Raw genomic sequence first — 27,852 nt, 5'->3', positions numbered from 1 at the left:
GTGGAACCATCTGCCAAAAAACATATAAGAGAAAGAAAACTGAATGGATACAGAATGGAGGGGAGGGACAATTGCTTTCACCATGCAACTGTCTACATCTTTTTACTGTGTTTTTTTTGTTTGTTTGTTTCGCTTAAGTAGGATATACTGGTGGGCACGTGTAAGAAGAGGACCGTGCCAGGCTCTCGTGAGCTCATGGCCCACCATTTGTCCGGGGGAACATGATCAGGGATGTATTTGACTTCACAGCCACTCTGGATGGGCTGCTTTTCTATCATGTTTTCAAATTCATTGGCATTATACTCAGTAAATCTCCACTTCTTGGAGATGTGGCTCTTCTGGCATCCACGAAACCTGAATTGGCCCTAGGGAGGGCCTTAATCACATGCTCCTTGTTCCGCAGCTTGGTGCGGATGGACACTGACTTGGCCAGTGTCGATCCTGGCCACTGTGTGTACCTGTCTGGAGCCCATTAACTCCAGCACAGCATAGCGTCTTGTTCCTGTGGATAACGTGGAAGGGGTGGAGCCACATTTGGATGAGAAAGCCATCTTTGCCACTGCTTTTCACCATGCACTTATTGGCACAAATACAGGCAGCCTCCAGGGCTTCAGAGGAGAGTGGCTCCTACGCATGTGACACTGTGGTCACAGAGTGGGAACTCAGCTTCTTTCTTTAGGCCTCTTCTGCCCCATGTCAAAGATGTGGATCTTAGCATCACGGACACACCTCAACCAAAGCCAGACTTTGAATAGAGCTTGTTCTTACAGGACACCAGGTGGGGCGGTGGTCATGGTGACACCAGGATCTTCGGTGAAAAGAGCTGCTTATTTTTTCTTAAAAGAAAAAAATACATTCTTGAGCCCCACCTTAGATCTACAGGGAAAAGTTAATGGGTGGTACCTAATAATCTTCATTTTTAACAAGCTCCCCAGGCAATTCTTTTGCTCAGTAGAGAAATGGCAGTTAAGGAACGACTGATCTAAAACCCTAGCAGAGAGGCTAGGGCAATGCCTTATTCACAGTTGCTTCCTGTGAAAACTTTGTTACTCTAATTAGACTTCATATTTCTTAAAGATATGAGTAATAGTTGCTTCCCTTGTGGCTCAGCTGGTAAAGAATCCGCCTGCAATGTGGGAGACCTGGGTTCAATCCCTGGGTTGGGAAGAATCCCTGGAGAACGGAAAGGCTACCCACTCCAGTATTCTGGCCTGGAGAATCCCATGGACTGTGTAGTCCATGGGGTCACAAACAGTCGGACATGACTGAGCAACTTTCACTTCACTTCACTAATAACTAAGAATTTCCTATTCTCCTCTGATCTATCTAAACCTGACTATACAGTAGATGATCAAAGAATATTTACTGATTGACAGAAAGCAGAAATTCCGAGCACATTAGAGAGGCATTAGTTTGGGCTACTATCCTGGCCAATATTCTACCGCACTCAAATTAAATGTCAATTTTGCAGATGTAAATAGGTAGAAAACAGATGCGATGGGGAAAAAATAAATAACAGATGACTTTTTCTTTCAAGATCTTATTTTGAAATGTCCATACTTTTTGTTAATGAAAAAGAATGTAGTATTGTTGAATGTTCAAATTTAGTCACAGGTATTTAATCACTGCAGATGGTGACTGCAGCCATGAAATTAAAAGACGCTTACTCCTCGGAAGAAAAGTTATGACCAACCTAGATAGTATATTCAAAAGCAGAGACATTACTTTGCCGAATAAGGTCCGTCTAGTCAAGGCTATGGTTTTTCCTGTGGTCATGTATGGATGTGAGAGTTGGACTGTGAAGAAGGCTGAGGGATGAAGAATTGATGCTTTTGAACTGTGGTGTTGGAGAAGACTCTTGAGAGTCCCTTGGACTGCAAGGAGATCCAACCAGTCGATTCTGAAGATCAACCCTGGGATTTCTTTGGAAGGACTGATGCTAAAGCTGAAACTCCAGTACTTTGGCCACCTCATGAGAAGAGTTGACTCATTGGAAAAGACTCTGATGCTGTGATGGATTGGGGGCAGGAGGAGAAGGGGATGACAGAGGATGAGATGGCTGGATGGCATCACAGACTCGATGAACATGAGTCTGAGTGAACTCCGGGAGATGGTGATGGACAGGGAGGCCTGGCGTGCTGCGATTCATGGGGTCATGAGGAGCTGGACACGACTGAGCGACTGAACTGAACGGAACTCATTTATAACCGTATTGTGCAAAAAAGGATCTCTGTTCATTACAGATTTATATATTATATTCATTTACTCTGTTCTCCTTTCTTGTAGCTTCTAAGTGTTCCTATCTTAATTTTCCAAGTGGGGTTAACTACTAGAAGAATACGTAGATTAAACAGATTATAGGTTGAAACAGATTTTTAAAAGATGAACCAATAGCCCAGCTCACAGTTCTATTGTCCACTGTGAGTATGGGAAGGAAAGCTATATTTTCTAGTCTAATGACATCGACAGAAGATTTAATGTATACAGGGCTAAAAAACCACACCCTGGGATAAAATACAACAGCAAGTCATAACTTTTATATTGAGGACACTTCAGTGACAAGTCAGCTACAAAGGACAGGAATCAACTCAAGCAGATCCAGTGCCCTAGTAACCTTTCTCCTCTTTTAAACAGTCTTCAGTGCCCAAACCTAAGGGAAGAGTTACATGCCGAGCCAAGCCAAGAGAAAGGATTCATCTTAGAGAACTTCCCGTTGGAACAGAAACGAAGGTCTACTCAACACCCTTAGCAGGTTTTTTCATTCTCAATGAAGGATGAGTTAGAGTAGAGGTTTGGATCATGGAAACCTTGACATAATCCTTAGCAAGTATTCCTACAGGAAGATTTCAAAGAACTTCAACAAAATTACAAATCAGAAGTACTCAACAAAAGCAAAATGGGTAGTGCTGAGTTGTCCAGAAAAGTCAGCAGCAAATAGTGCACCATACTGTTTCAAAACACACAGTGAGGGCAAAGTGTAAAGTGCGTAATGTGCAGGGATTTTTACCTATTAGATCCATTCTGAAGAAAATGTATTATTATAAGTTCCTCAAAGTTCATTTTGTAGTTTTTCTTTATTTCCACTAGAGGTCAGATGATAGATGATTGGCAAATACAAGGAAAATCCAGGCAGTCCTTGCTTTGCATGGTAATGTGGGACCATAAAAATACTTACACAAGTTGAAACCACACAAAGCTATCTTAGTAATCACTGGGACAATCACAACTGTCCCCTGAGCTTCAAAAATGTGAAAACATTTAAAACTCTCTTACTGTTAACTATAATGTATAGAGGAATGAAAAATTAGTGAAACATTTACTTAGTACACTGCAATTTAAAGTATGAGGCTGTTAAGTGTGCCTTCACTAAGTGCTCCTGGCTGCACATCCAGAGTCTCTCAAGGGGCAGCAGGGTCAACACTCTTACCATCAGTTACTCATTTCACTATTTCATTTATGCTCAATTTAAATCTCACTTCCAGAAACATAGCTTTTTGTTCTTTGCTGGACTTTCGTCTTTACTGACCACTTCCCTCTTTTGATCACCCAGCTTCGTATGTAAGATGGATAAGATGTCGGGTTTATCGGTGGGAAAGCAGGATGGAGCACAGCACCCTTTCCTGCCTGGGTGTGACCTGAAGGACAGACGCCCAGCTGCCACTGACATACTGACTTGCTGACCTGCACACTGAAGAGCTAGCAGCAAACTCTGTTCTTTATTTGCACAGTTAATATATCATGGTGGCCAAAATTTGAATCGTGTTATTGGGGGACTGGTATTTAACTAAACCATGGTGATACAGTGATGTAAGGAGAAATACATATTTGGTCTTCCTTCCTGGTTCCTTGCACAACAGTACCTAAAACCTTTGCAAAGTTCCGGAGTGACAGAGGAGCATCTTTTGTTATTCATAACAAGCCCCTCTCAACCACACTTGAGTTTATGCTAATATGGGCCCATGTATAGCTTCACAATGGTCAAGTTGCCCCCGGAACCGACTGTGTGATTAGAGATTTAGAGTTTCAGCCCATGTCCAACCTTTAAGGAAGGGAGAGAAGTTGGAAATTTAAAAAAAAAAAATCACCAATGGCCAATGATTTAATTTATCATGTCTACTTAGTGAAGCTTCTATTAAAAACCCTACCCAAAGGGTTTGGAGTGCTTCAGGGTTGGTGAATGCATTCAGGGGCCAGAAGAGTGGCATATCCCCAATTCCAAAGGGACAGAAGTATGTGGGACCCTTAGGACCTTGCCCTATGTACCTTTTCATCTGGTTATTCATTTATAACCTTTATAATATCCTTTATAATTATATAAAGAAATAGCACAAAGGAAAGTGCTTCCCTGGGTTCTGTGAGCCATCAGAGCAAATTATCAAACCTAAATAGGGAGTCGTGGAAACCCCCAATTTGCAGCCAAGTCAGACAGAAATGGACATAACCCACGAATTCACTATTTGTGATTGGTGTCTAAAGTAGGGGGGCAGATTAGCTGGACTGAGCCCTTAACCTATGGTGGTGACGTTGTATAGTGGCTAAGTTACGTCTGACTCTTTGCAACCCCATGGACTGTAGCCTACCATGCTGCTCTGTCCATGGGACTGTCCAGGCAAGAATAATGGAGTGCGCTGCCATTTCCTTCTCAGATGGCATCTTACCGACCCAAGGATCAAACCCGTGTCTCCTGCATGGGCAGGCAGATTCTTTTATAGAACATTTCACAGTCAACCTGTGAGGTCTACGCTAACTCCAGGTAATCACTGTCAGAGTTGAATTAAATTGTAGGACACCCAATTGGTGTCTACAGAGAACTGAGTGTAGAAAACCCAAACATTTGTTGTCAGAAGTGCTATAACCAGAGAAACAGTTTTCCTTTGCATGGTGACTGAAATCTGTGCAAATCAGAACCACACAAAGTACGGACTGCTTATACAGCATTCTCTAAAACAGTATTTCTGAAACTGTCCCACGGGAGTTAAGGTTACACACATAAAGATTCCACAGTCAAATAAGACTAGGGAGGTGCTGGGCTGAGATCAAATCACTTTATTTACCAGCAAAACGCCTTGGAGAATTCAACCAGTTGATGCGCACACTGCATTTCCCAGATGGGGATCAAGGTGGTGTTATTTCCCACCTTAGGAATGTGTTATAGAAGTTAATGTTCAGACTCACCAGCTGTGAATATTTACTACACATTTAATGTTTTATAATTACAATTGTTATAGTTTAAATTTATAATTTTTTAAAATTTACAATTTTTACAATTGGTACAAAGTACTGGTATATTAAATGTTTACTAAAACCACTTCCTTAACACAGGATACCAAATTAGCAACAGCATTACCAATCACTTACAGCATTTAGTATTGGAAAACATATGAGCAAGAAAAGTCAATAACTAATAACACACTAAAACTTTTGAAAACTCTCTCTGCCTCTCTCTCTTTTTGCACTGAGGATCCAGGGCTTCCGTAGTGGCTCAGAGGGTAAAGAATCCTCCTGCAATGTGGGAGGACCTGGGTTTGATCCCTAGGTTGGGACGATCCCCTGGAGGAGGGCCTGGCAACCCACTCTAGTATTCTTGCCTGGAGAATCCCCATGGACAGGGGAGCCGGGCAGGCTATCGTCTGTGGTCTCAAAGAGTCAGACACGACTGAGAGACTGGGCACAGCACCACAGAGAGGATCCTAGTTCCCGATCAGGGATCCTTGAACCCATGACCCCTGCAGTGGAAACTTGGGAGTCTAAACCACTGGACAGCCAGGGAAGTTCCTAAACTATCCTTTCAACCTTAAAAGAAACTTATCGAGATGTCTGTCTCATATTTCCCTTCAGTTCAGCTCAGTTCAGTCACTCAGTAGTGTCCGACTCTTTGTGACCCCATGAATCACAGCACGCCAAGCCTCCCTGTCCATCACCAACTTCCAGAGTTCACCCAAACCCACGTGCATTGAGTCGGTGATGCCATCCAGCCATCTCATCCTCTGTCATCCCCTTTTTCTCCTGCTCCCAATCCCTCCCAGCATCAGAGTCTTTTCCAATGAGTCAACTCTTCGTATGAGGTGGCCAAAGTACTGGAGTTTCAGCTTTAGCATCAGTCCTTCCAAAGAACACCCAGGACTGATCTCCTTTAGGATGGACTGATTGGATCTCCCTGCAGTCCAAGGGACTCTCAATAGTCTTCTCCAACACCACAGTTCAAAAGCATCAATTCTTTGGCGCTCTGCCTTCTTCACAGTCCAACTCTCACATCCATACATGACCAAAGGAAAAACACAATCTAATTGTGTGTGTGCTCAGTTGCTCAGTTGTGTCAGACTCTTTGTGACCCCATCATGATGTAATTAACAAATACTGATAGGGCACTTCCTAGGTGCAAGCCTAAAAACTGTACCCTTATCTTAAAGAGCTGACAATTTTACCAAAATATACAATAAGAAGCAAGATACACCATATCGCTATGCCAGACGTCTGATCTTCTTCTGGGCAAAATTACCTGTCAGCCAGGACCACCCTTCTCCACAGAGCTTCTTTCTAAGGGTTAAAAATTTAAAGCTACCATCCAGCAGTGTGAGATCTCTGACCCCTAAAATGATAACCCTTCCTGCCAAGCCTGTTTAAGTGATATCTGCAAAGTCCCTTTTGCATTGCTAGACTCCATTCCTGGCTAGGCCCATCCAGTTGTCACCAATGTATCAGAATGAGAGTGGGCAATTTAAGAAGACCTCTTAGTGAATTCCCCATCAAAATCTTGAAGTTTTTCTCTAGGTAAGAAAACAAAATCAGGAGCAGCAATAGGGGCCAGTTAAAGAAGATAAGAGATACCAGGAAAAACATGTATCAAGGAAACACTGTTAAATGAATGCCCATTTGACCTGTGGCAACACAGCACACAAACTGTACAACCCATGCCAGTAGCTCACAGAGCACAGAGAGCAACTTAGGTCCATGACATCAAGACATTAAAATTAAGTGGTGCGATATTCTATCAAGAAAAGACAGTATACTGCTAAAATCCTGCTAAAACTCGTTGACACATAAAGAATTTTAACTCCTGAGTAACTTTTCTGAGGATACTCAGCCACATTTCACAAGTAGAACCTTGGGGGAAATCTTGTTTAAGTCTATAACACTTCCCAAAGATGGCAATGCCATTGCTATAGTTTTTTATATGCTCGTTAATCTGTAAAATGTTAACACTTCATTGCAGTTGTTCCCAGGTTAAAGGTTACCTATTACTATGAAATGTTTCTAGCATTTTAAAAAGTAGGGATTCAAAAGGAATAAAGGAAGGGAGAAATAAATTAAAAGAGTTTCAAATTAAAATCATATCACACAGAAACTCCAAGTCAAGGCATCTTTCTAAGGTAGCAGGACCAGAAAACTATTCGGGGAAGTAAGCAAGCAACTTTCACAGTCTCCTTTGGGAGTCATGGTACCAAAACATCTGCACATAGACACGAGTAAATGGAAACACTCTTATTATACAGGCATAATAATGTATATTATCATATAATGTATATGATAGTCATGCTATCAATAAGTGGAATCCAAACTCTACTTTTGAATCCAATTATCTTTCAACCATTTACTTATGATTGGCCACTCTTCAATTAACACTTTTCAACCCACTGAGGTTGGAGTGTCCCAGAAGCAGATCTTAACACACAAATCTGAGTGGGGTGCCCATAGGGGAGGTCATCTCTGGAAGCACTGGCAGGTGAATGGAAAAGGGGGACAGAGAAGGGGAGGAGGCCACAGCAGGTACCTTCAGGAGTATTTACCCCTTTGGGGACACCTGGAAGATGACTCCATGCAGAAGGGGCTTCAGGTGGTCTCAGCAGTGGAAGAGGAAGCTAGGATATTTATCCAGTGTCTCCCAATCAACAAAGGTTAAGGGCTATCCAGAGGCGTTAACTGCCCAGAATTCCCAGCCTGCTTCACATGGTAAGCTGCTGAGCACCTGGAGCCAGAACAAGCCCTCAGGTCAATTCTCAAGTGCTTTCAACAAGAAGGTATTCCAGACACAGGGACAGAGACAGAGAGAGAGATGATGATGTTGTTCAGTTGCTCAGTTGTGTCTGGCTCTTTGCGACCCCATGGACTGCAGCACACCAGGCTTCCCTGTCCTTTACAATCTCCCAAACTCTGGGAGAGATAGAGATGGGAATACAGAAGCCAGGGGAGACGGGCGGGGTTCAGGTGAGCCCGCTACCCGGGTGCACTGTAGTCGAGCCAAACTGATGTGCAGCAATACTGAATTTGGTTACTCTTTGTACCTATACACATGCTCATCTTAACATGCCCTGTGTTCTTCATCCTTCTGTCCATTACTCCTCCATTCTCTCTGTGATGAATAATGAACAAGTACATACATAAAATACATACGATGGGTGTGGAGAAAAGGGAACCCTCCTGCACTGTTGGTGGAATGCAAACTAGTACAGCCACTATGGAGAACAGTGTGCAGATTTCTTAAAAAATGTAATAGAACTGCCATACGACCCAGCCACCCCTCTGCTGGGCATACACACCGAGGAAACGAGAACTGAAAGAGACACGTGTACCCCAATGTTCATCACAGCACTGTTCATAATAGCCAGGACATGGAAGCAACCTAGATGCCCATCAGCAGGCAAATGGATAAATAAGTTGTGGTACATATATACAATGGAATATTACTCGGCCATAAAAAGGAACACATTTCAGTCAGTTTTGATGAGATGGATGAAACTGGAGCCTATTATACAGAGTGAAGTCAGTCAGAAAGAGAAACACAAAAACTGTATATTAACATGTATATATGGAATTTAGAAACAGTAATGACAACCCTATATGCAAGGCAGCAAAAGACACCCAGATGTAAAAAACAGACTTTAGGACTCTGTGGGAGAAGGCAAGGGGGGGATTTGAGAGAACAGCACTGAAACATGTCCATTACTATGTGTGAGACAGACGACCAGTGCAAGCTGGATGCTTGAAGCAGGGCACGCAAAGCCGGTACTCTGGAACAACCCAGAGGGATGGGGTCGGGAGGGAGGTGGGGAGGGGTTCAGGATGGGGGGACACATGTACACCCATGGCTGATTCATGTCAATGTATGGCAAAAAACTATCACAATACTGTAATTATCCTCCAATTAAAATAATTAATTTTTAAAATAAATAAAGGCATATGCTACATACACACACAAATACATATGATAAAGTGATTATACGTAAATAGGTATAGACTAAGTAATATTAATAAAGTTACCAATTAATAAGTAATATTTAATACTTAATTTCTGAACAAAGATTAAGGACAAAGTTGTCCAACTTGAGGAGGAAATCCAAAACTGATTTGTGCATGTGGGAACTCAGCAACATTCCAGAGGGAGAAATAACCATTCCTACCAGTTCCAGAGACACACATACAGCTGATGGGTTGTAAAGATCTGTTCTGTCCCACCTCTGAGAGCAGCCTCAGCTCTGGGCCCACTACCATGAATCCCTTGTGAGACAGGATATGATGCAGAAGAATGAAACAGGGAGCAGACGGAAGGAGGGCAATCATCTTTTAGACAAAAGGGATTAAAATATTTTAGCTATTTTAAGAGAAGTTCCACAGAGAAAGTAGCACTTCAGGAACTATTTTTGAATGAAGAAAAGACATTATGGTGATGACCAGGGAATTTCCAGAGATTTTTTTTTTTTTCCTGCTGAAGAGGAAAGTGTTGTGCTATACTTATATATCTGTGGTGAGGGCTGAGGGGTGGGGGGATGGCTAGAGGGAGGGTAAACACTAAGGAAAGGGGGGCGGGGGCTACTCGCCCAAGGAAGGAAAACAAAGAAAGCTAGGATAAGGCAGAAGAGATTAGATCATGCAGGGACAGCAAGAGACAAAAATGAAATGAAGAAGGATTTCTGCAGGTGGAGGTACCAGCCGTATTAGTTTATTCGTTTGTATGCCGCAGTACGGTACATGCGTAAAACAGACACTTGACACTATCTGCTTTCCTTCCACCAGGCGAGGAACACACCGTGTAAAATGAACCCAAATGCCTTCTATGGCGCAACTATTCACTCATCCAAAGCACTCTCGGGACACTGGAAACACAACAGTGATAAAATCAAGAAACCAAGTGTCTACACTCTCGAAGCTTACATTTTACTGGAAGGAGAGAGACAGAAATGAGGCTGGTACAGCCCGAAGGAGCAGTGGCAGGGGACGATGCCAGACAGTTGGGGACAATCTGCTGGGTCTTATGGGCCACAGGAACGCTTCCGCTCTGAGTGGGATTCCAGCAGAAGAGTCACAGGATCTGACATTTTAAAAGTACTCCTCTGGTCTCTGTGTTGGCAGGAGGAGGACTAGTTAGGAGGCTACTGCAACAATCTCAATTTATATAGGAGAGGGAGGTGAAATGATGAGAAGCGGTGAGATTCTAAAGCTGAGCCAACAGCATTTTGCTGAAAATTTAGTGCAGATTACGCAAGAAGAAAAGTGAAAGTGTGAGTCGTTCAGTCAAGTCTGACTCTGTGACCCCTTGGCCTGCAGCCAGCCTCCTCTGTCCGCAGAATTCTCTAGGCAAGAATACTGGAGTGGTTGCCATTCCCTTCTCCACAGACGAAGCGAGGATGGCTTTAAAGATTCTGACCCAAAGGAACGGCCATTAACTGAGATGAAAAGGACTGTGGAAAGAGTAGGGCTGACTGGGAAGCCAGATCTGGAGTTTGACTTTAGACACACCAGAGGATCAGATGCTTACTATTCATCCAAGTAGAGATACCGAGTTGGTGATTACATATTTAAGACCTCAGGGAAGAGGTCTACAAAGGTGATGAAAATTTAGGGATCACCCACACACAGATGAAAGCTGAAGTGGTGAGACCAGATAAATGCCAGAAAAAGGGAACTACTGAGGAATGAACCCTGTGGCACTCCAGTGACAAAAGGCCAGGGAGATAAGAAGGAAGTGCAATGAGGACTGAGGATGAGGAGAAGGAAGGGGGAGGCCCGAGAACTATCAGTACAGGGATCTTCCAGAAGCCAGGTAACTCGCCAGCTTTGATAAGAACTGCTCCAACGGAGCAACAGAGATGACAGTCCCCCTGGACTAGGTTCAGAGAGAATGGACCCCAACTAGATAAGGAAAGATGGGAAGAAAAGCCACAGCTGGAGGCAGCGAACACACACAACTCTTCTGGTGAATTTCACTACAAAGGGAGAAAAGAAATGAGGCTGCAACTGAAGGATGAATGTCAGATTGTTTATTTTTTAATGAAGTTAAATATTATTTGCACACTAATGAGGGGGGAAAAAAATGATACTGGGGAAGGGGGTAACTGCTGGGGTCAAGTCCTTGAATAAGGAGATGGGATCTCCTACAATGAATACACCTACAGATAATCTCCAATGACTTAGCAGTTTCCTTTTCTTCCTGAAATTACATTTCCAGAAAATTTCCTATTTCTGAAAATAGATCTCTCCAACTAAAGCAAACGTTGGCTCACATACAAATGGTTGAATGTGAGATGTGTAGCACTGACGCTTCAAAACCAGCGACTACAATAAAAAATGTCTCAAGGGGAAAATGTCACTTATTTGAAGAATATATACTATTTTGACAAAACAGATACACTACTTTTCATCATTTAAGGATCCCTTCTTTCTGTGGGTGTGTACAAACCCTTTAGCTACATTTTATTAATCTACTTCAAGGTCTACCAAAGTGTACCCTTATGCATACATGAATGAATAGATTCCAAGCAGCCTTGAAGTCTGCTAGAAAGATGGCCCGCCTGAGCAGCTGATCTACTAGTCATCCAGTCTTGCCATAAATACAGAGGAATGTGCCGAGGCTGTGAGTAGTTACTCACACTGCTGGGCAGGCAAGGTCACCATTAAAACAGAGAGGAACCCAGAGGACCCTAGGACGGTCAACACCGTGAGAACGGCTGAACCTGATGGGATCCAGTTCCTGGATGGCACTGTCACTGGCAACAGGACATCAGTATGAAAAGTGAAGACCAGGTTAGCTTGTCTTGCCAATGGGACGAATTCTGCAGAGCCTTCCGCTTTACAGAGCCATTCTCATTTGGTTAATTCTTCAACCCTTTACTTCCATTAGCAAAACCTGTATCCTTTACCTGTGTCTGTATTATCCTTTCGGCAATCACCATCACCCTTCTGACAATCTTACACATAAACATTTTAGATGATAATGCCTCTTTATCTCAATAAATAAATCTTTTCTCACAAATATTAAAATATGTAGTAAGCACTGCAAACACAGGATTTAACAGATACCACTGTTTAGGACAAAATTAAATTAAAAAAAACAAAATCTATTTAAAGTGGTTTCAAGGAAAAATATTAAGTAAACAGTACAAGTGCTACGCAGATGCGGCAGAAACCATGATGGTGGTCAATGAAAGCTGGCAATGCGACAGTGGTAAGGAGACCAAACATCACTGATGTGGTGAAGAGAGACGAAAAATCATGCGTATCTTAACATCACTTGATCCTTAAGTTCTAAGAAACTTGTGCCACAGTCTTCCTCTGTCCTGTCCAAAGAAACAGAGAACCTCTCAAAGCACCAAAACCAGTGAATGCATCATGCAGCGGCCCTCCGGCCAGGACAAGGCTAAAAACAAAGCACTGTGCAGCTGGCAGGAGGTGAGGAGAGAGCCGCTGGGTGACACTCCTGAAGCAACAGGGAGCCCCAACGAGGCAATCCTGGGGGAGAGGGGTGTGTGAAAGGCTGTGGAGCTTCCAAACGCTCATCATTTCCAACACGGGTTTCAAGGAATGAGAACCCAAGCCCAGGGCAGGGAATCTGAGCTCTCCTCCCACAAGGGGAGAGCAAAGAAGAGGAAAATAAGGCAAGCAGAGCCCAGTGCGGACTACTTGGCATCTGGATGGCTGGAAAAGTGAGCATGAGGAGAGAAGTCCCTGAATCAAATAGAAGGGACTCTGCTCTCCCCGTAACCATGGCATCAAAGGAAATGTTGATCCTCCGATATGCAGAAAATAAGGACAGGCCAGCAAAAAAAAGGAAAGTGACTTCAAGAACCAGACACACAGAAAGCCGGCCTTAAAATAGGAAGAATGTAAGAGGAATATGAGTCAGATCTATGACAAGTTAAATTAAGTAAAAAAGCTCCAATTCCTCTGATCTGCAGACAGCTTACATCCCAAGGCTCCTTCGTGAGGCAGTGACGTGAAAAAGACTGGCCACATGTCTATGGCGCAGCATGTGTGACCCATGAGGCTCTGAGGGAGGCCACAGAGAACAGCAAAGTCCCAGGAACCCACAAGGCTCTGGAGAGAAGGCCCCCATGTGGCCGGCCACCACAGAAAGCTTCCCAAGTCATCGATGGGAACCATCCACAAAGTCTCTGCTTCAAAAGGTGCCTTTTGCCCCATACTTGTCACAGAGATTCCTGGGCAGTATAAATATCTCCAGGACTTCCAGACAGATGTCCAGGGCCATTTAATTTTCTTTACATTTATTAATATTTAAGTATCATAAATCAAAAGGACCACAGTGGACTATGTCCCAATTTCTTTGTCAAACAGGACCACTCATCTGTGAATAGCTTTTGTGCATACAAAACCACCAAATTATCTACAATGGCATAGCTTTCCCCAGCTTCTGCAGTTTCATAATTTATCACACACGATATCAGACTGCTATAATTACTGATAAACACAAGTCGATACTATGTTTGAAATCCTGTGTTTTGAGCTCAAGGAAAATACTTCCACTTTACAAAGGAAGAGAAGTTTAACACTTCTCCACAAAGCATTCTGAAAGTTTTACTTCCCCCTACCCCTAAAATAAACATTGGATATGTCATTGTGTTTCCTCTAACAATGCAACTTATAGCCCTGATAAAGAAGTATCTTATATTTGCATAGTTAGTATGTTTATCAAACTTGTATTTCACTACAAGTGCTCCTTACCCTTTCTGTCTTTAATCAAAAGTCTCTTTAGAAAATAAATTTTAAATAGGGTTACAGCTTTAAAAAAGTGGGCTTCCCTGGTAGCTCAGCTGGTAAAGAATCTGCCTGCAATGCAGAAGACCCCAGTTCGATTCCTGGGTTGGGAAGATCCCCTGGAGAAGGGATAGGCTACCCACTGCAGTATTCTGGCCTAAAGAATTCCATGGACTGTATAGTCCACGGGGTCACAAAGAGTCGGACACAACTGAGTGACTTTCACAGCTAAAAACAATTTCAGGATGTATAATGCTAGGAACTTAAAAATGTGCCTAAATGCTTATCAAGAATAAAGATAAACACAAAAATGTATACATATACATCACAGCACTGTTAAGTACTAAAAAAAAAAAGAGAGAGAGAGAGAGAGAAACCAGCTGAAGAATTCATCAACAGAGAACCAGGTAAATTATGGTAAATCCACAGAATGGAATTCTATGCAGCCATTAAAAAGCATGAGATATCTGTATATGCTGATGTGAAAAGCTCTCCTAGACCACTGGAATATTTTTAAAAATTAAGAAGAACAAGGTACAAAACCATGTTTACCATATGACCCCTTCCATCTGGATAGAAATTCAAAATTGTTAATGGTATGTCCCACTGGGGAAAGGGGACTGTAGGAAGGAGACAAGACACTTCCACTTTTCATTTTTCTATCTTTCTATATTGCTTGAATTGCTTAGCAGATTTTGGAAGTTTTCTGTTTTTTAGTTACAAGTTATGTGGTCAAAGGTGATATGGACCTTTTTTAAGAGTCATTTTACTTCACATTGCTCAAAACTAATACATACTTTACATTGAATTTTTTCCTTTAATAACCAATAGAAGATGCTAATGAGCCAATTAATTTCAAAACTAGTGATTAAGGGAAAGAATCAAGCATTTAAATCTGCCTCTCCTATATAAACGGTACCACTAGGTAACCAAAGGAGTAGACAAAGGGAAGTTTTCTCGTTATAAAAGTACTCCAGCTAATAAATGAAGAAGAAATTTTATAATTAAAATATCATTTTGCAACTGCTAATGAACAAATGAATGGATACTGGCATTGACCAATGGCAGCAAACATAACAAAAATAGAAACAACCAGACATTTCATTCCTCCTGATAGAAGACTATACCATCCATTCATAAAATACTCTTGGGGGGAAAAAATACCTGAAATCAGATCAAGATCTTCTAGCTCCAACTATCAATTTACAGGGAAGAGAGGAACATGTTGAGAGATACTACAGGGATATGATAAGCAAATTCCAGAAAGTGGATAAACAACCACTTTCTGCAAGAAATAAATCGCAAAGGAAAAAAGAGAAACATGAGCAAAACTGACAAATCAGGGTTTTCCAACAGCAGGACTATTGACATTTAGGACTAGCTGACTGTGTGGATCACAATACACTGGAAAATTCTGAAAAGAGATGGGAATACCAGACCACCTGACCTGCCTCTTGAGAAACCTATATGCAGGTCAGGAAGCAACAGTTAGAACTGGACAAGGAACAACAGACTAGTTCCAAAGAGGAAAAGGAGTACGTCAAGGCTGTATATTGTCACCCTGCTTATTTAACTTATATGCAGAGTACATCATGAGAAACGCTGGGCTGGAAGAAGCACAGGCTGGAATCAAGATTGCTGGGAGAAATATCAATGACCTCAGATATGCAGATGACACCACCCTTACGGCAGAAAGTGAAGAGGAACTAAAAACGCTCTTGATGAGAGTGAAAGAGGAGAGTGAAGAAGTTGGCTTAAAGCTCAACATTCAGAAAACGACGATCATGGCATCTGGTCCCATCACTTCATGGCAAATAGATGGGGAAACAGTGGAAACAGTGTCAGACTTTATTTTGGGAGGCTCCAAAATCACTGCAGATGGTGACTACAGCCATGAAATTAAAAGACGCTTACTCCTTAGAAGAAAAGTTATGACCAACCTAGATAGCATATTGAAAAGCAGAAACATTACTTTACCAACAAAGGTCCGTCTAGTCAAGGCTATGGTTTTTCCAGTGGTCAGGTATGGATGCAAGAGTTGGACTGTGAAGAAAGCTGAGTGCCAATGAATTGATGCTTTTGAACTGTGGTGTTGGAGAAGACTCTTGAGGGTCCCTTGGACTGCAAGGAGATCCAACCAGTCCATTCTAAAGGAGATCAGCCCTGGGTGTTCACTGGAAGGACTGATGGAAAGCTGAAGCTCTAGTACTTTGGCCACCTCATGCGAAGAGTTGACTCATTGGAAAAGACTCTGATGTTGGGAGGGATTGGGGGCAGGAGGAGAAGGGGACGACAGAGGATGAGATGGCTAGATGGCATCACCAACTCGATGGACATGAGTTTGAGTAAACTCCAGGAGTTGGTGATGGACAGGGAGGCCTGGCGTGCTGCAATTCATGGGGTCGCAAAGAGTCTGACACAACTGAGCTGAACTGAACTCTTCCTTACGGGGCTGCTCTGTGCGTGATGTTCAGCAGCATACCTGCCCTCTCCTATGACATGCTTGGAACAGCTCCACCCACCCCCTGCCAAAATAACAAATGTCTCCAGACACTGCCTCGTGTCCCTTGGGAGGCAGCATCGCATCCAGCTGAAAACCAATGATACAACAAATCAAATGTGTGGACCTTACTTGGACCTCAACGCAAACTATTAATATAGTACCAAGATTTACCATTTATTGTAGTTTTCCTTAGAAGAGGCCTTATCTTAAGAGATATATGTGCTAAAATAGTCACAGATATAATGATACACCCCAAGTTGACTTAAAAAATAACACCAAGTGCAAGGGAAATAAGGGCAGGGTTAAATGAAACAAGATTGGTCATGAATGAATTGTTAATCATTAAAGTGGAGTGGATGGACGTGAGTTTGAGTGAACTCCGGGAGTTGGTGATGGACAGGGAGGCCTGGAGTGCTGCAATTCATGGGGTCGCAAAGAGTCAGACACGACTGAGCGAAGTAGAGTGATGCTATCTGGGAGCCCATTATACTGTTCCGTTTATTTCTGTTTACATCTGAAATTTTCTTAAAAAAAAAAAAACAACACAAAAATTAAAATCAAAGCCAAGACTATCATGGTGGCTAGCAACATCCAACTGAATGACAAACCAACCCACTGAAAGAATCTTAACATTCAACTAGTTTCCATTAACCATGCTTGGGGCTCTCAGAATATATAAACAGATGATGCTTAGAAAAAGGGAAAAAGAAAATGGCCCTGAGTCCCATGAAAAATTGTTCAAATTCATCTGTAATTTTTAAAGATATGCAAATAAAAACATGGACACCATTTTTCACCTCTTAGATTGGCAAAGATTAAAAATATGACAACAGGTCCTGATGCCAAGAATGTGGAGAAAGTGGAACTCTCCTACACTGATGGTGGGAACAAAGAGTAGTCCAACCATTCAGGAGAGGAATCTGGGGAACCTGACAAAACAATGCACTCATTCTAACCTGGAGATATACTTCCATTAAAATGAAAATACATATGCACAAGGTTACTCATTACTGTAATCGTAAAAACAACCTAGATGCCCATACACAAGAAAATGGATAAATAGATCAGGGTGTATCCACACAAAGGAGTACCATACAGCTGTTAAAAAGAATAAAGAAGAGCTCCACAAAATGACATGAGTGATTTCCAGTATACACTGTCAAAGTAAAAAAAAAAAAAGCAAAAGAGTATTTATTGCATGATACACTTCGTGTAAAAAAAAAAAAAAAAGCAGATGTGAGAAAATACACATGGATCTGCTTGTTTTGTGAGAAAACAAACAAAAGACTTCACACCGAAAGAGACTGATTATTCATGGGGACAGGGGAGACGGGGGACGGGGAGGGGCAGGAGGAGTGGAGGGGGCATTGACACTTCTGAGCATACCTTTTCAAATAACTTCTGGCATTCTCAAAATACACACCAACAATCAAAACCAACAAGGACAGAGGAGGAATCCAGAATGCAATATAAACAGTAACAAATAAACCTAAGTGAAAGTCGCTCAGCTCAGTCACATCGACTCTTTGCAACTACATGGACCATACAGTCCATGGAATTCTCCAGGGCAGAAAACTGGCGTCGGTAGCCCTTCCCTTCTCCAGGGGATCTTCCCAACCCAAGGATCGAACCCAGGTCTCCCGCATTGCAGGCAGATTCTTCACCAGCTGAGCCTCAAGGGAAGCCTGACAAATAAACCTAACCATGTTACAAACAAATAACACACTAAAGTAAAAGGCGGCTTCCCTGGTGGCTCAGAGGCTGAAGTATCTGCCTGCAATGCGGGAGACCCGGGTTCGATCACTGGGTCAGGAAGATCCTCTGGAGAAGGAAACGGCAGTAAAAGAAAAGAACTAAGGTAACTTTGGAAAACGGTCTTCTGCCTAGATAAAAGGCTATAAAGCGAAAGACAAAAAAACCAAACACTACACAGATACTAGAATCTACTTAGCAAATTGCATTTCTCAGAAGTGTATAGGTCAGCCATTTGAGAACTATTTTATGTACTTTATGTATACACTAGGATTGAAAGTGAAAGTGAAGTCGCTCAGTCGTGTCCGACTCTTTGCGACACCATGGACTGTAGCCCACCAGGCTCTTCCCTCCATGGGATTCTCCAGGCAAGAGTACTGGAGTGGGTTGCCATACTTTATGTATACACTAGGACTGAAGAAATAAGTAAACTATATATTGTAGATAACGAGAGCCGCATCTGTTAGTCAACAAAGTTATAAGTAAGGAAAGAGGAAGGTTAAAATGAACTCTGTGATGTTAGATTAGAATCAAAGGTATTATAAAATTTTAGAGTCTTAATACAGATAGACAGACGCAAACACACATATGTGTGTGCACATGTATGACCAGAGTATTTCCTAGCTCTGTCCAGTGAGAAGGCCTAGAAGTAATGAGTCCACAAAGTGCCAGACCTTGGTTTCTAACAACCATTCTCCAATAAAAGGAACCAGGGCTCACACAAATACATACAAAAATCATAGAAGTTACCACTAACTCACACTGTAATTAATATAAAAGTAAGTAAGCAATCACTACAACAATAAAACGTAACTTCCAAAAATAATTAGACACTTGGTAGCAGCTGCAACATCAGAACTGACCTACTGCTCAAAAGCTGTGCAAGTTATTGTGGTGTTTCAACTGCTCAAACCAGCCAAAGCTCACTTTATAATCAAATTCCTTTACACCTGTTCTATTCTTATTCTTGAGCTCCACCACATCAGACCATCAAATATAAAGGCATTCTTCCCCTTGGTGATCAGTAAACTCAATTTCATGCCTAAGAACACAAGATATGAGAGCAAACCAAGCAGAAATCTGCCCCCAAACTAACGGTTTAAAATTTTTTAAAGCTTGATGGAAGAACTATATGTTAGTGTCGCTAAGCATAATATGACTCCATTTCACAACATATTTTCGTTCAAAAAGCAACACTGAGCATGTATGCATAATTACTATTGTAAGTGAAACATATGAAGCAAATACTCATATATTCTCCTACAATAAACCGTCACAACAACAAAAAAAAAGATACTGAGAAATTCAATAAATAGACTTTTTGCCTCTTACAGGGAGATGATACATGTTCACATAGTATGTTTTTAATACTAAAAGACTTGATCATTAAGCAGAAATGTATATAAAACCAATTTTAAAAGTAATTCCCAACCAGTCCATTCTAAAGGAGATCAGCCCTGGGGATTCTTTGGAAGGAATGATGCTAAAGCTGAAACTCCAGTACTTTGGCCACCTCATGTGAAGAGTTGACTCACTGGAAAAAACTCTGATGCTGGGAGGGACTGGGGGCAGGAGGAGAAGGGGACGACTGAGGATGAGAGGGCTGGATGGCATCACGGACTCGATGGACGTGAGTCTGAGTGAACTCCGGGAGCTGGTGATGGACAGGGGGGCCTGGCGTGCTGCGATTCATGGGGTCGCAAAGAGTCGGACACGACTGAGTGACTGAACTGAACTTAACCTTGACATTAAGAAAAATCAAAATACAGTCCAATAAGAAGTCCATTATAAGAAGGATGAAACAATTAATTATAAAAATTTCCAAGTAACTTTTATTCCCAAGGCAGTTACGATTATTTTAAACCTATGTATGCCACAGAAATTAATTGCAATAAAGAAAAATAGGGAAGATGTTTACAGATGTATTTCTATGGAACCATGTCACATCTGTTTACCTACACCACCACCCAGCACACCCGCCACCCCAGGACAGAGGCGGAGTTCAGACCTCGCTCTATGACCTACCTCTGCAACCCTGGGAAAGTTACTGACCTCTCAACCCTCAGACTCCTCATCTGTAAAATGGAGATAACAACAACACTTATCTAGCAAGGTTACAGTGAGAGTTAGATGAGGTAGTTAACAGAGCTAACGCAGTTAGAACAGCGCCTAGCGCTGGTGAAGCATTCAGTTTAAGTGTTTGAGTAAGTTCCCAGGACTCCACAGTGAGTAGCTGGGAACCTCCTTCCTATCCAACAGCATCATTCTTGGTGCTGTTGGAAGCATGATAGAAGCATCATGCTTCTATCCCCACAAACCAGGCTCTTCATTCATTCAAACTTCAGGAATAAAAATTAATATAGGACCTGTGTAAATTACCAAAACCCACTCAAACATCCTAAATCCTCTCTCACCTGGATTATCACAGTGGCTTTCTTGCTCGTCTCCCTGTCACCTTTGTCTCCCCTCTCTCCAGTCTTTTCTCCGTGCGGCAGCCACAGTGAATCTTTTCAAGGTTAAGTCAAACGGTTTATTCCTTCACTCAAAATATTTGACTATTTGCTCCGAGTGAAATCCAACATTTTTTAGCATTCCAGTGTCTTTCTCAAAACCATCCATAATCATACCATATGAATGCAGACTTGTACTATTCCCAGTCCTTTCTCTTCTAACTCAGTTTCTCTTCACAGCACTAAACATTCTTTCGTCATGTGTATTTGTTCATCTATCCCCCCTCCCCGCCACCCCTGTGCAAGTGCGCTCAGTTGTACCTGACTCTCTGCAACCCCACGAACTGTAGCCCACCAGGTTCCTCTGTCCATGGGATTTCCCAGGCTAGAATATTGGAGCAGGTTGCCATTTCCATAGAATATGTTACAGGAGACCAAGGACTTTGCTTTACTCACCACTATATTTCTAGCACCAAGAACAGCGCCAGGCATACTGCAAATTGGGCCAAAGCCAACAGCATACTTGATAAAACCCAAGAGGCAATCCCTTGTGTCAGGAACAAGAGATGAAATAAAATTACAAAATACTATGTGCTGGCTATTTACACCACAGAAAATAATTGTAATAAAGAAAAATAAGGAAGATGTTTACAGATGTACTTCTACGGAACCATGTCACATCTGTTTACCTACACCACCACCCAGCACACCCGCCACCCCAGGACAGAGGCGGAGTTCAGACCTCGCTCTATGACCTTCTAGCTCTGCAACCCTGGGGAAGTTACTGGCCTCTCAACCCTCAGACTCCTCATCTGTAAAATGGAGATAACAACAACACTTATCCAGCAAGGTTACAGTGTGAATTAGATGCAAACTGGCAAATTTTTATTTTTTTATACTTTTCATTTTAATATTTGAAATGTAATTAAGTTTTAAAAAATCTTCAATGCGTATGCAGATCAGTGAACTTTTCCACCTGTATACACCCATGACCAAGATACGGAACATTTCCTGCACCTCAGAAGCTCCCTTCTGCCTCCTCTCAGGAAACACCCCTGGAGAGGTTAGTACCAGTCTGACTTCTATCACCCAATTATGCCTGCACTGGAACTTCACAGACGGAGAATCAAACCTGTCTTCCTTTATTCAACTTTATATCCATGGGATCCACCCAGGTCGCTGCACACATCAGGAGTACAGTCCTTCTTTAAGGCTAAGTAGCATTCCATTTTATGACTATGCCACAATTTATATAATCAAGTATTGATGATATCTAAGCTGTTCCCATTTGAGAATAATAGGAACAGTGCTGCCATGAATGGTTTTCTGGGTTCATGGGTATGTCATTTGGTGGAAATATTCCATTATCTGCAGAATGCAACATTTATTGTTTGAGGATTTTGGGGGGGAAGGGGTGGTAGTGGTTAATAATTATACCTTAGTGAGAATCCAGGAAAAGTGGGCAGTGGGTAAGAGTATAAACTGAAATAACCTTTCTGGAAGACAATCTGGCAATAGGCACAAGAAGCCTAAAAATATCTATGCCCTGTGACTAATCATGCTACTTCAAGGAAATTTCCTATTGAGTATTTACATGGCCCAGATCGGCTTCTAAGTGTTTTACATGTGTTAAAACTCATTTGATTTATTCTAAGGAAATGATTAGAAATGTTCACAATTGGTTTGTTTAGAAGGCTGTCAACCATCCATCATTAGGAAATACAAGAAGTTGTAAACAAAGTAAAAAACTAACAAGAGGGGAATGATTTTGAAGTGCATTGTACTTCCATGAAATTAACCTCTGTGCAGCCACTGAAAATGTTTTTCAAGAACATTAAAGATATAGAAAAAGTAAACACTGATAAATGACAGGAAACAGTAGAATGCATAAAATAAAATCCCAGTTTTATTTTTTCCAGTTTTATTTTTAAAAGTGCATACCTATAACTTAAATGTTAAAATGAATATGTGATTAACAAGACTAGCAAATAAAGGTATTTACATTATAACAGGGAGAGAAAAGACATTATAATACAACTGAATTAGGGCAACGATGCAATTCTGCCTAAGTGAAAAGTGAAGTCGGTCGTGTCCAACTCTTTGTGACCCCATGGACTGCAGCCTACCAGGTTCCTCGGTCCATGGGAGTTTCTGGGCAAGAGTACTCAAGTGGGTTGCCATTTCCTCAATTCTGCATAGGACGATATAAAAGCACTATGGAAAGACATCTAGCTTAGAGATTAGGGGGAAGGGCATTGTCAAGAAAGTTCTCCATTGTCTTACTCCCACTAAGGACTCAGAGGAAGAACTCCATCTCCAGGTTGGAAGAAACCTGCCCAGGAAAGTCCTGTTAATTCCTCAGCTCACCACCCTCAGGGTATCAATTACTGGTTTACTGGACCCATATTCTTTTCCTCCCTGGACCCATATTCTTTTTCCCTCTTATTTTCAGAGAAGGCTTAGGTAGACTTGAGGAACAGGAATTCCTAAACACTAAGGACGCAATCAAAGTTCAAAAGCCTCAAACTTGGAGGAAGCTGGCTCCATCTGACCTCATGCCTGACTAAAAAGCCTCAAAGAAGGTCTTCCCAGTCAGGATAATTTAGGGCAAAACCTTTTTGGATTTCCAGATGCCAGGAACTCCAGACAGAGTAAACCCAAATTCATACCAAAATTCACTGACTCCTTGAGATTAAAAAATTTTTTCTACTTGAAAAAATAAAAGTATCAAGAAGTTTTCCAGATAGAGATAATCCGCTGTATCCATTCTCCTATGCTTTCTTTCTCTTCTGCAGATGGACCATCCCTGGAAACCAAAGGAAAGTTGAGCATGGGAATTAAAGATAGGTAAGCTTAGCTGCTCAGTCGTGTTCCACTCTTGCAACCCCATGGACTGTAGCCTACGAGGCTCCTCTGTCCATGGCATTCTCCAGGCAAGACTACTGGAGTGGGCTGCCATTTCCTTCTCCAGGATTAAAGATACACCATGGTATTTTAGGGGCCAATTCTCACATAAGCAAATGACATCTGTTTAATAATTAATACATAAGAACATTTTGCTCTGTTCAATAAACCATTCACTTGTGGTACAATAAACAGAGTAAATATTGATTACAAGAAAAACATATGGACCCCAAATTACCAACATTTCATTTAGTTAAACTTGTTAATGAGATACTGCTTTTGTACCATAGGGCATTATGTATCACTAAATTTTCTAACTTTTGACATCTGAATCACATTAAGTTCTCAAGGATTGCTGGTCAAAAAAGCCCTGGGTTCAAAAAAACATTTTTCAAAGTCATCTCCACAAATATAAAGTCACAGAAATTCATGTGACAAAGCAGCCCACACCCCTGCTCTCCCTCCTTCATGCACGCCCTGTTTTCCCTTAAACCTTTTCTGTTTACAAATTTAATACTTAAATGTATTAACAAGAGTCCTCATAAACTACCTGCAGCTTTTCACTGTTATAGTGTTACCTAAATTAAGATAAATAAAATTCCAGTCTAAAATTTATTAACCTACCAAACCTCTACATTGTACAATGGGGTAAATTTCTTATGCAGCTAAAACAGTTCTTTGAAAAAATAAGTATTTGCATAATCACCAGGGATTCGGGATTTATTCTGCAGGGAACCTAGATTTCTGGATCATCTCTATTCTGGTTGCGTATGATGGGAAAAGAGGATATAGAGATAGAACTGGCAAGACTTGTATCTTCCTATTTCAGTTTTATGTACAACCAAAATAAAGGAAAAGCATCGGTTCCAAGTAACAAAAAAAAACTTTGGAGAATTTGTTTTTAATTACAAGCGGTACGCTGTAATAACACTTCCAGCATATACCAGACTGTGAAAAGAGGATCTGCTATACAAAGCAAGGACGCTGTCTTACTTTTACGTTGACAATTTTTTGGTTTTACTCTCCTGTTGTTGCTGTCAGAATTCGGCAACCTGAAAACGGATCAAGTAAAACTAGCTGTACTTGAAAATTAAGTAAAACTAACTGTACCCAGCGCTCAACACTGACAGGAACGTTGTCCATGAACTGGTTTTCTCTCCCAGGGCCAGTAGAGGGAGACCAAGACATCTGGCCTGGTAGTATAGTGTTTCTGCAAAATTGGGGAGGGGGGGGAGCGGAGGCTGTATTTAAATGTCCTGCTGTCAATCAAAGGACACTTCCTACAATCACAGTCACCATATCTGCTATTACCCGCGAGCGTACTCTCGCCCAGAAACACCCCGAAACGGGGCTCGGGAAACCTGCTTCACCTAAAAGTGACCGCAGGCCTTGCCACAACACCCAAATAAGGACTTGGGGAGCCCAACCTCAACTAGTTTCTTTGTTTAAATGCCTGCGAATCCCTCCCACGCCGGAGTCAAGAGGCTGTGGCGCCGCCCTTTATTAGCCTCACACTTTGATTACAAAACACACGAGTCGGCGGCTCGGCGGCGGGGGCGGCCCGAGCTCTCACAAACGTCAAACCCGAGACACAGGCGGCGGCCGAGGCAGAGGGCGACGCTCGCCGCCCCCGCCACCCGCCCCGAAGTCCCCACCGGCCGGCCAAAGTTCGCCCGCACCAGGCGCCCCGGGCGCTGGCCCCCCAGTCGCCGGCCCCCGGTCGCCGTCCCCTCGGGCGATTGGGGACGTTTCACTCTTTGTAACAAAGTTTGAGCCGCGGCGCGGGGGCGGCCGCGGGGGGTTGGGGGCGCGAGGCTGTCCCTTCGGGCCCCGCTGCCCACTCCATCCGCTCCACCCCCGCGGGGACCGGCTGAGCCGCTCCGGCGGCTGGGGGCCGAGACCCGAGCCGCCCGCCGTCCCGCCCGGGACCCCCGGCCCGAACTTCCGACTGGCATCTCTCTCGAGTCCCCGCAAGTGCCTCCTCATCTGTTGCTCTGTTTACTCCGCTGGAGCCCCGCCGGGCCGGCGCTGCCGACGCCCCCGTCCCAGCGCCCCACGGCGGAGGAAGTTTGATAAAAAGCCCGGGGAAGGGGGCGCGACCGCGACCCGCGGGCGGGCGGGCGGCGGAGGCGAGGAGGGCAATTTCTGGAGACCCCCGGGTCGGGGCCGACCGCTCGCCGCCCGGAAGGAAGGAGCGGCGGCCGGTCGGGCAGGGCGGCCGGCCGGGTGGCGACTCCGGGCCGGGAGCCCCGGCCGGGCGGGGCGGCGGCCGGGCTGCGGGCGCGGCGGGCCGGGCCGGGCCGGCGCTCCGCCCGCCGCCTCCGCTGGCGCCTGCCCCGGCCGCGTCCCCTCGCCCCGGTACCCCCCCTGCCAACTTCTCGGCCGGTCCCCTTTGTTCCCGTTTGTTGTGGCGACTCTTCGGCCGGCCGGGCGATCCCACCAGCCCCCTCTAAGCCCGCCGGGCGCCCGGCGAGCCCGGGGCCCCGCGCGCCCCGCTGCCCGGGCCGGGGGGCTCGGCACCCGGGCCCGTGGGCGCTCGGTGCGGCGCGGCGGCCGGGCGGCCGGCGGCGCGAGCGGCCGGCGCGGCGACGGCGGCGGTTGGCCGGTGGCCGGCGGCGGCGGCGGCGGCAGGGCTGGAGGGGGTTTATTTACCTGCCGTGGAACCAGTCCTTGCAGATATCGCACTCGATCATGAAGCGGTTCACGTCGTACGGCTGCCGGCACACACAGTACACCGGCGGGGGCGGCGGGGCTGCCGAGGCCCGGCCCGGAGCCGCCACCGACACGGCTGCCGCGGCGGCTCCAGCTGCTGCTCCCGCGGCCCCCGCCGCCGCCGCTCCGGCCATCTTTAAAAAACACACACACACACACGCTCGCTCGCTGCTCCGCTTGCAGACTGGAGCGAGCGCAGCCGCCAGCCAGCGCCGCCTCCTGCAGCAGCCGGAGCAGCAGCCGCGGCGGCGGCGGCGGCGGCGGCGGCGGCGGCGGCGTCTCAGTGCGCGCGCGCGAGGCCGCAGCCGGGCCCGGAGGGGGCGGGCGGCGGGCGGCGGCGCGCGCACGCCGCGAGGGGACCGAGCCCGGCTCCTTCCGGCGCTCCGCGCGAGGCCGCGCGTGTCGCGCACGTCGTTCTGCTGCCCGGCGCGCGCGCCCGCTCCGCTCGCGTCGACCGGGCGGAGGGAGACTCGCTGAAGGGCACGCGGGGCGAGGGAGGCGGAGGGGAGCAGAGGCTCCCTGAGGACACGCGCGGCGGCGCGGGGCGCGCGGCCCCGGGAGGAGGGCGGCGGGTGCGTGCGACCGGCCGGCTCCGGCGTTTCTGAGTGACCGCGGAGGCCGGGGAAGTTCCTGCGCAGTGGAAAGCGGCGCGCTACGTCTGTGCCATGGACCCGGGACCCGAGGAAATTAAAGCCCCGCCGGGGCCATCTCCCGACCCCGGGAGAATCTTAAATCAATTAACCTCCGCAGGTCCCAGCCGAGGGTTAATAGCACAACGATCTGCTTAAGTCCTGTTGAGGGGCAGGAGTGTGCTTCCAACTTCCAAAAACGTCCCACCCGAATTCCCACCGACCAGCCAGGAATGTAGTGTTGATGGAGCCACTGGTAGGTGAGGGAGGTTGTTCCCAAGAGGAATTCATTTAATGTCTGGGAGCGGAGAGGAACCAGTCTTGAAATGTGGTGGGTGGAGAAAGGACCGGAGAGGAATCTGGCTTCCTTATAAACAACACGGCTTAGATGCGAATACTTAGATGAGTTCCAGGTTTGGAAAACAGGAATAAAGTTCTAAGTGACAGTGACACGTCGGAAAGGGACTGTTAGAAAAACGGTAATACGGGATTTGGCAGATAATAGGCCACTAATAAATAACTTTGAATGATGAGACTGATAATAAAAACAACTAACACATCCAATAGGAATGGATTGCCTTGGTATCATAATTAGGCGAGTTGGATGTTAAGAATTATGGAACATTGTAATTTAACTATACTTCAATAAAATTATATATATGTGTATATATATATATAGGAATTATGGGAACAGATGTTCACAGCTACATTTCGAAGGCATGTCTATCATTGATTAAAAAAAAAAAAACACCTGTAACTGCCATCTCAGCCCACGGCAGAGAATCACTGATACCTAGTCTAACCTTTTTATAATTGAGGAAAGCGATTAACTTGGTTAAAGTCTCAGAGCTGGGCTTGAACTGAAGTTTTTAAGTTTCTTGATTCCAGTCCTTTTTCTACCACACCATTGCTTGTC

General features: G+C 44.3%; 1 protein-coding gene and 1 pseudogene across 1 annotated transcript in view; both read right to left on the bottom strand.

The window, feature by feature from the left end:
- Positions 1-26,529, bottom strand: part of KDM7A (lysine demethylase 7A) — a 76,047-nt gene extending 49,518 nt beyond the window's left edge. The window contains exon 1 of the mRNA XM_018046869.1: positions 26,248-26,529. Coding sequence (XP_017902358.1) covers positions 26,248-26,441 — 194 coding nt within the window. The 5' untranslated portion in view covers positions 26,442-26,529. The remainder of the gene's footprint in view (positions 1-26,247) is intronic.
- On the bottom strand, positions 81-12,167 carry LOC108635862 (annotated as a pseudogene).

The sequence above is a fragment of the Capra hircus genome, chromosome 4 (assembly GCF_001704415.2).
Source record: "Capra hircus breed San Clemente chromosome 4, ASM170441v1, whole genome shotgun sequence".
NCBI classification, from domain to species: Eukaryota; Metazoa; Chordata; class Mammalia; order Artiodactyla; family Bovidae; genus Capra; species Capra hircus.
The sequence above is the reverse complement of the archived record's forward strand: the minus strand, read 5'-3'. Positions and strand labels throughout refer to the sequence as shown.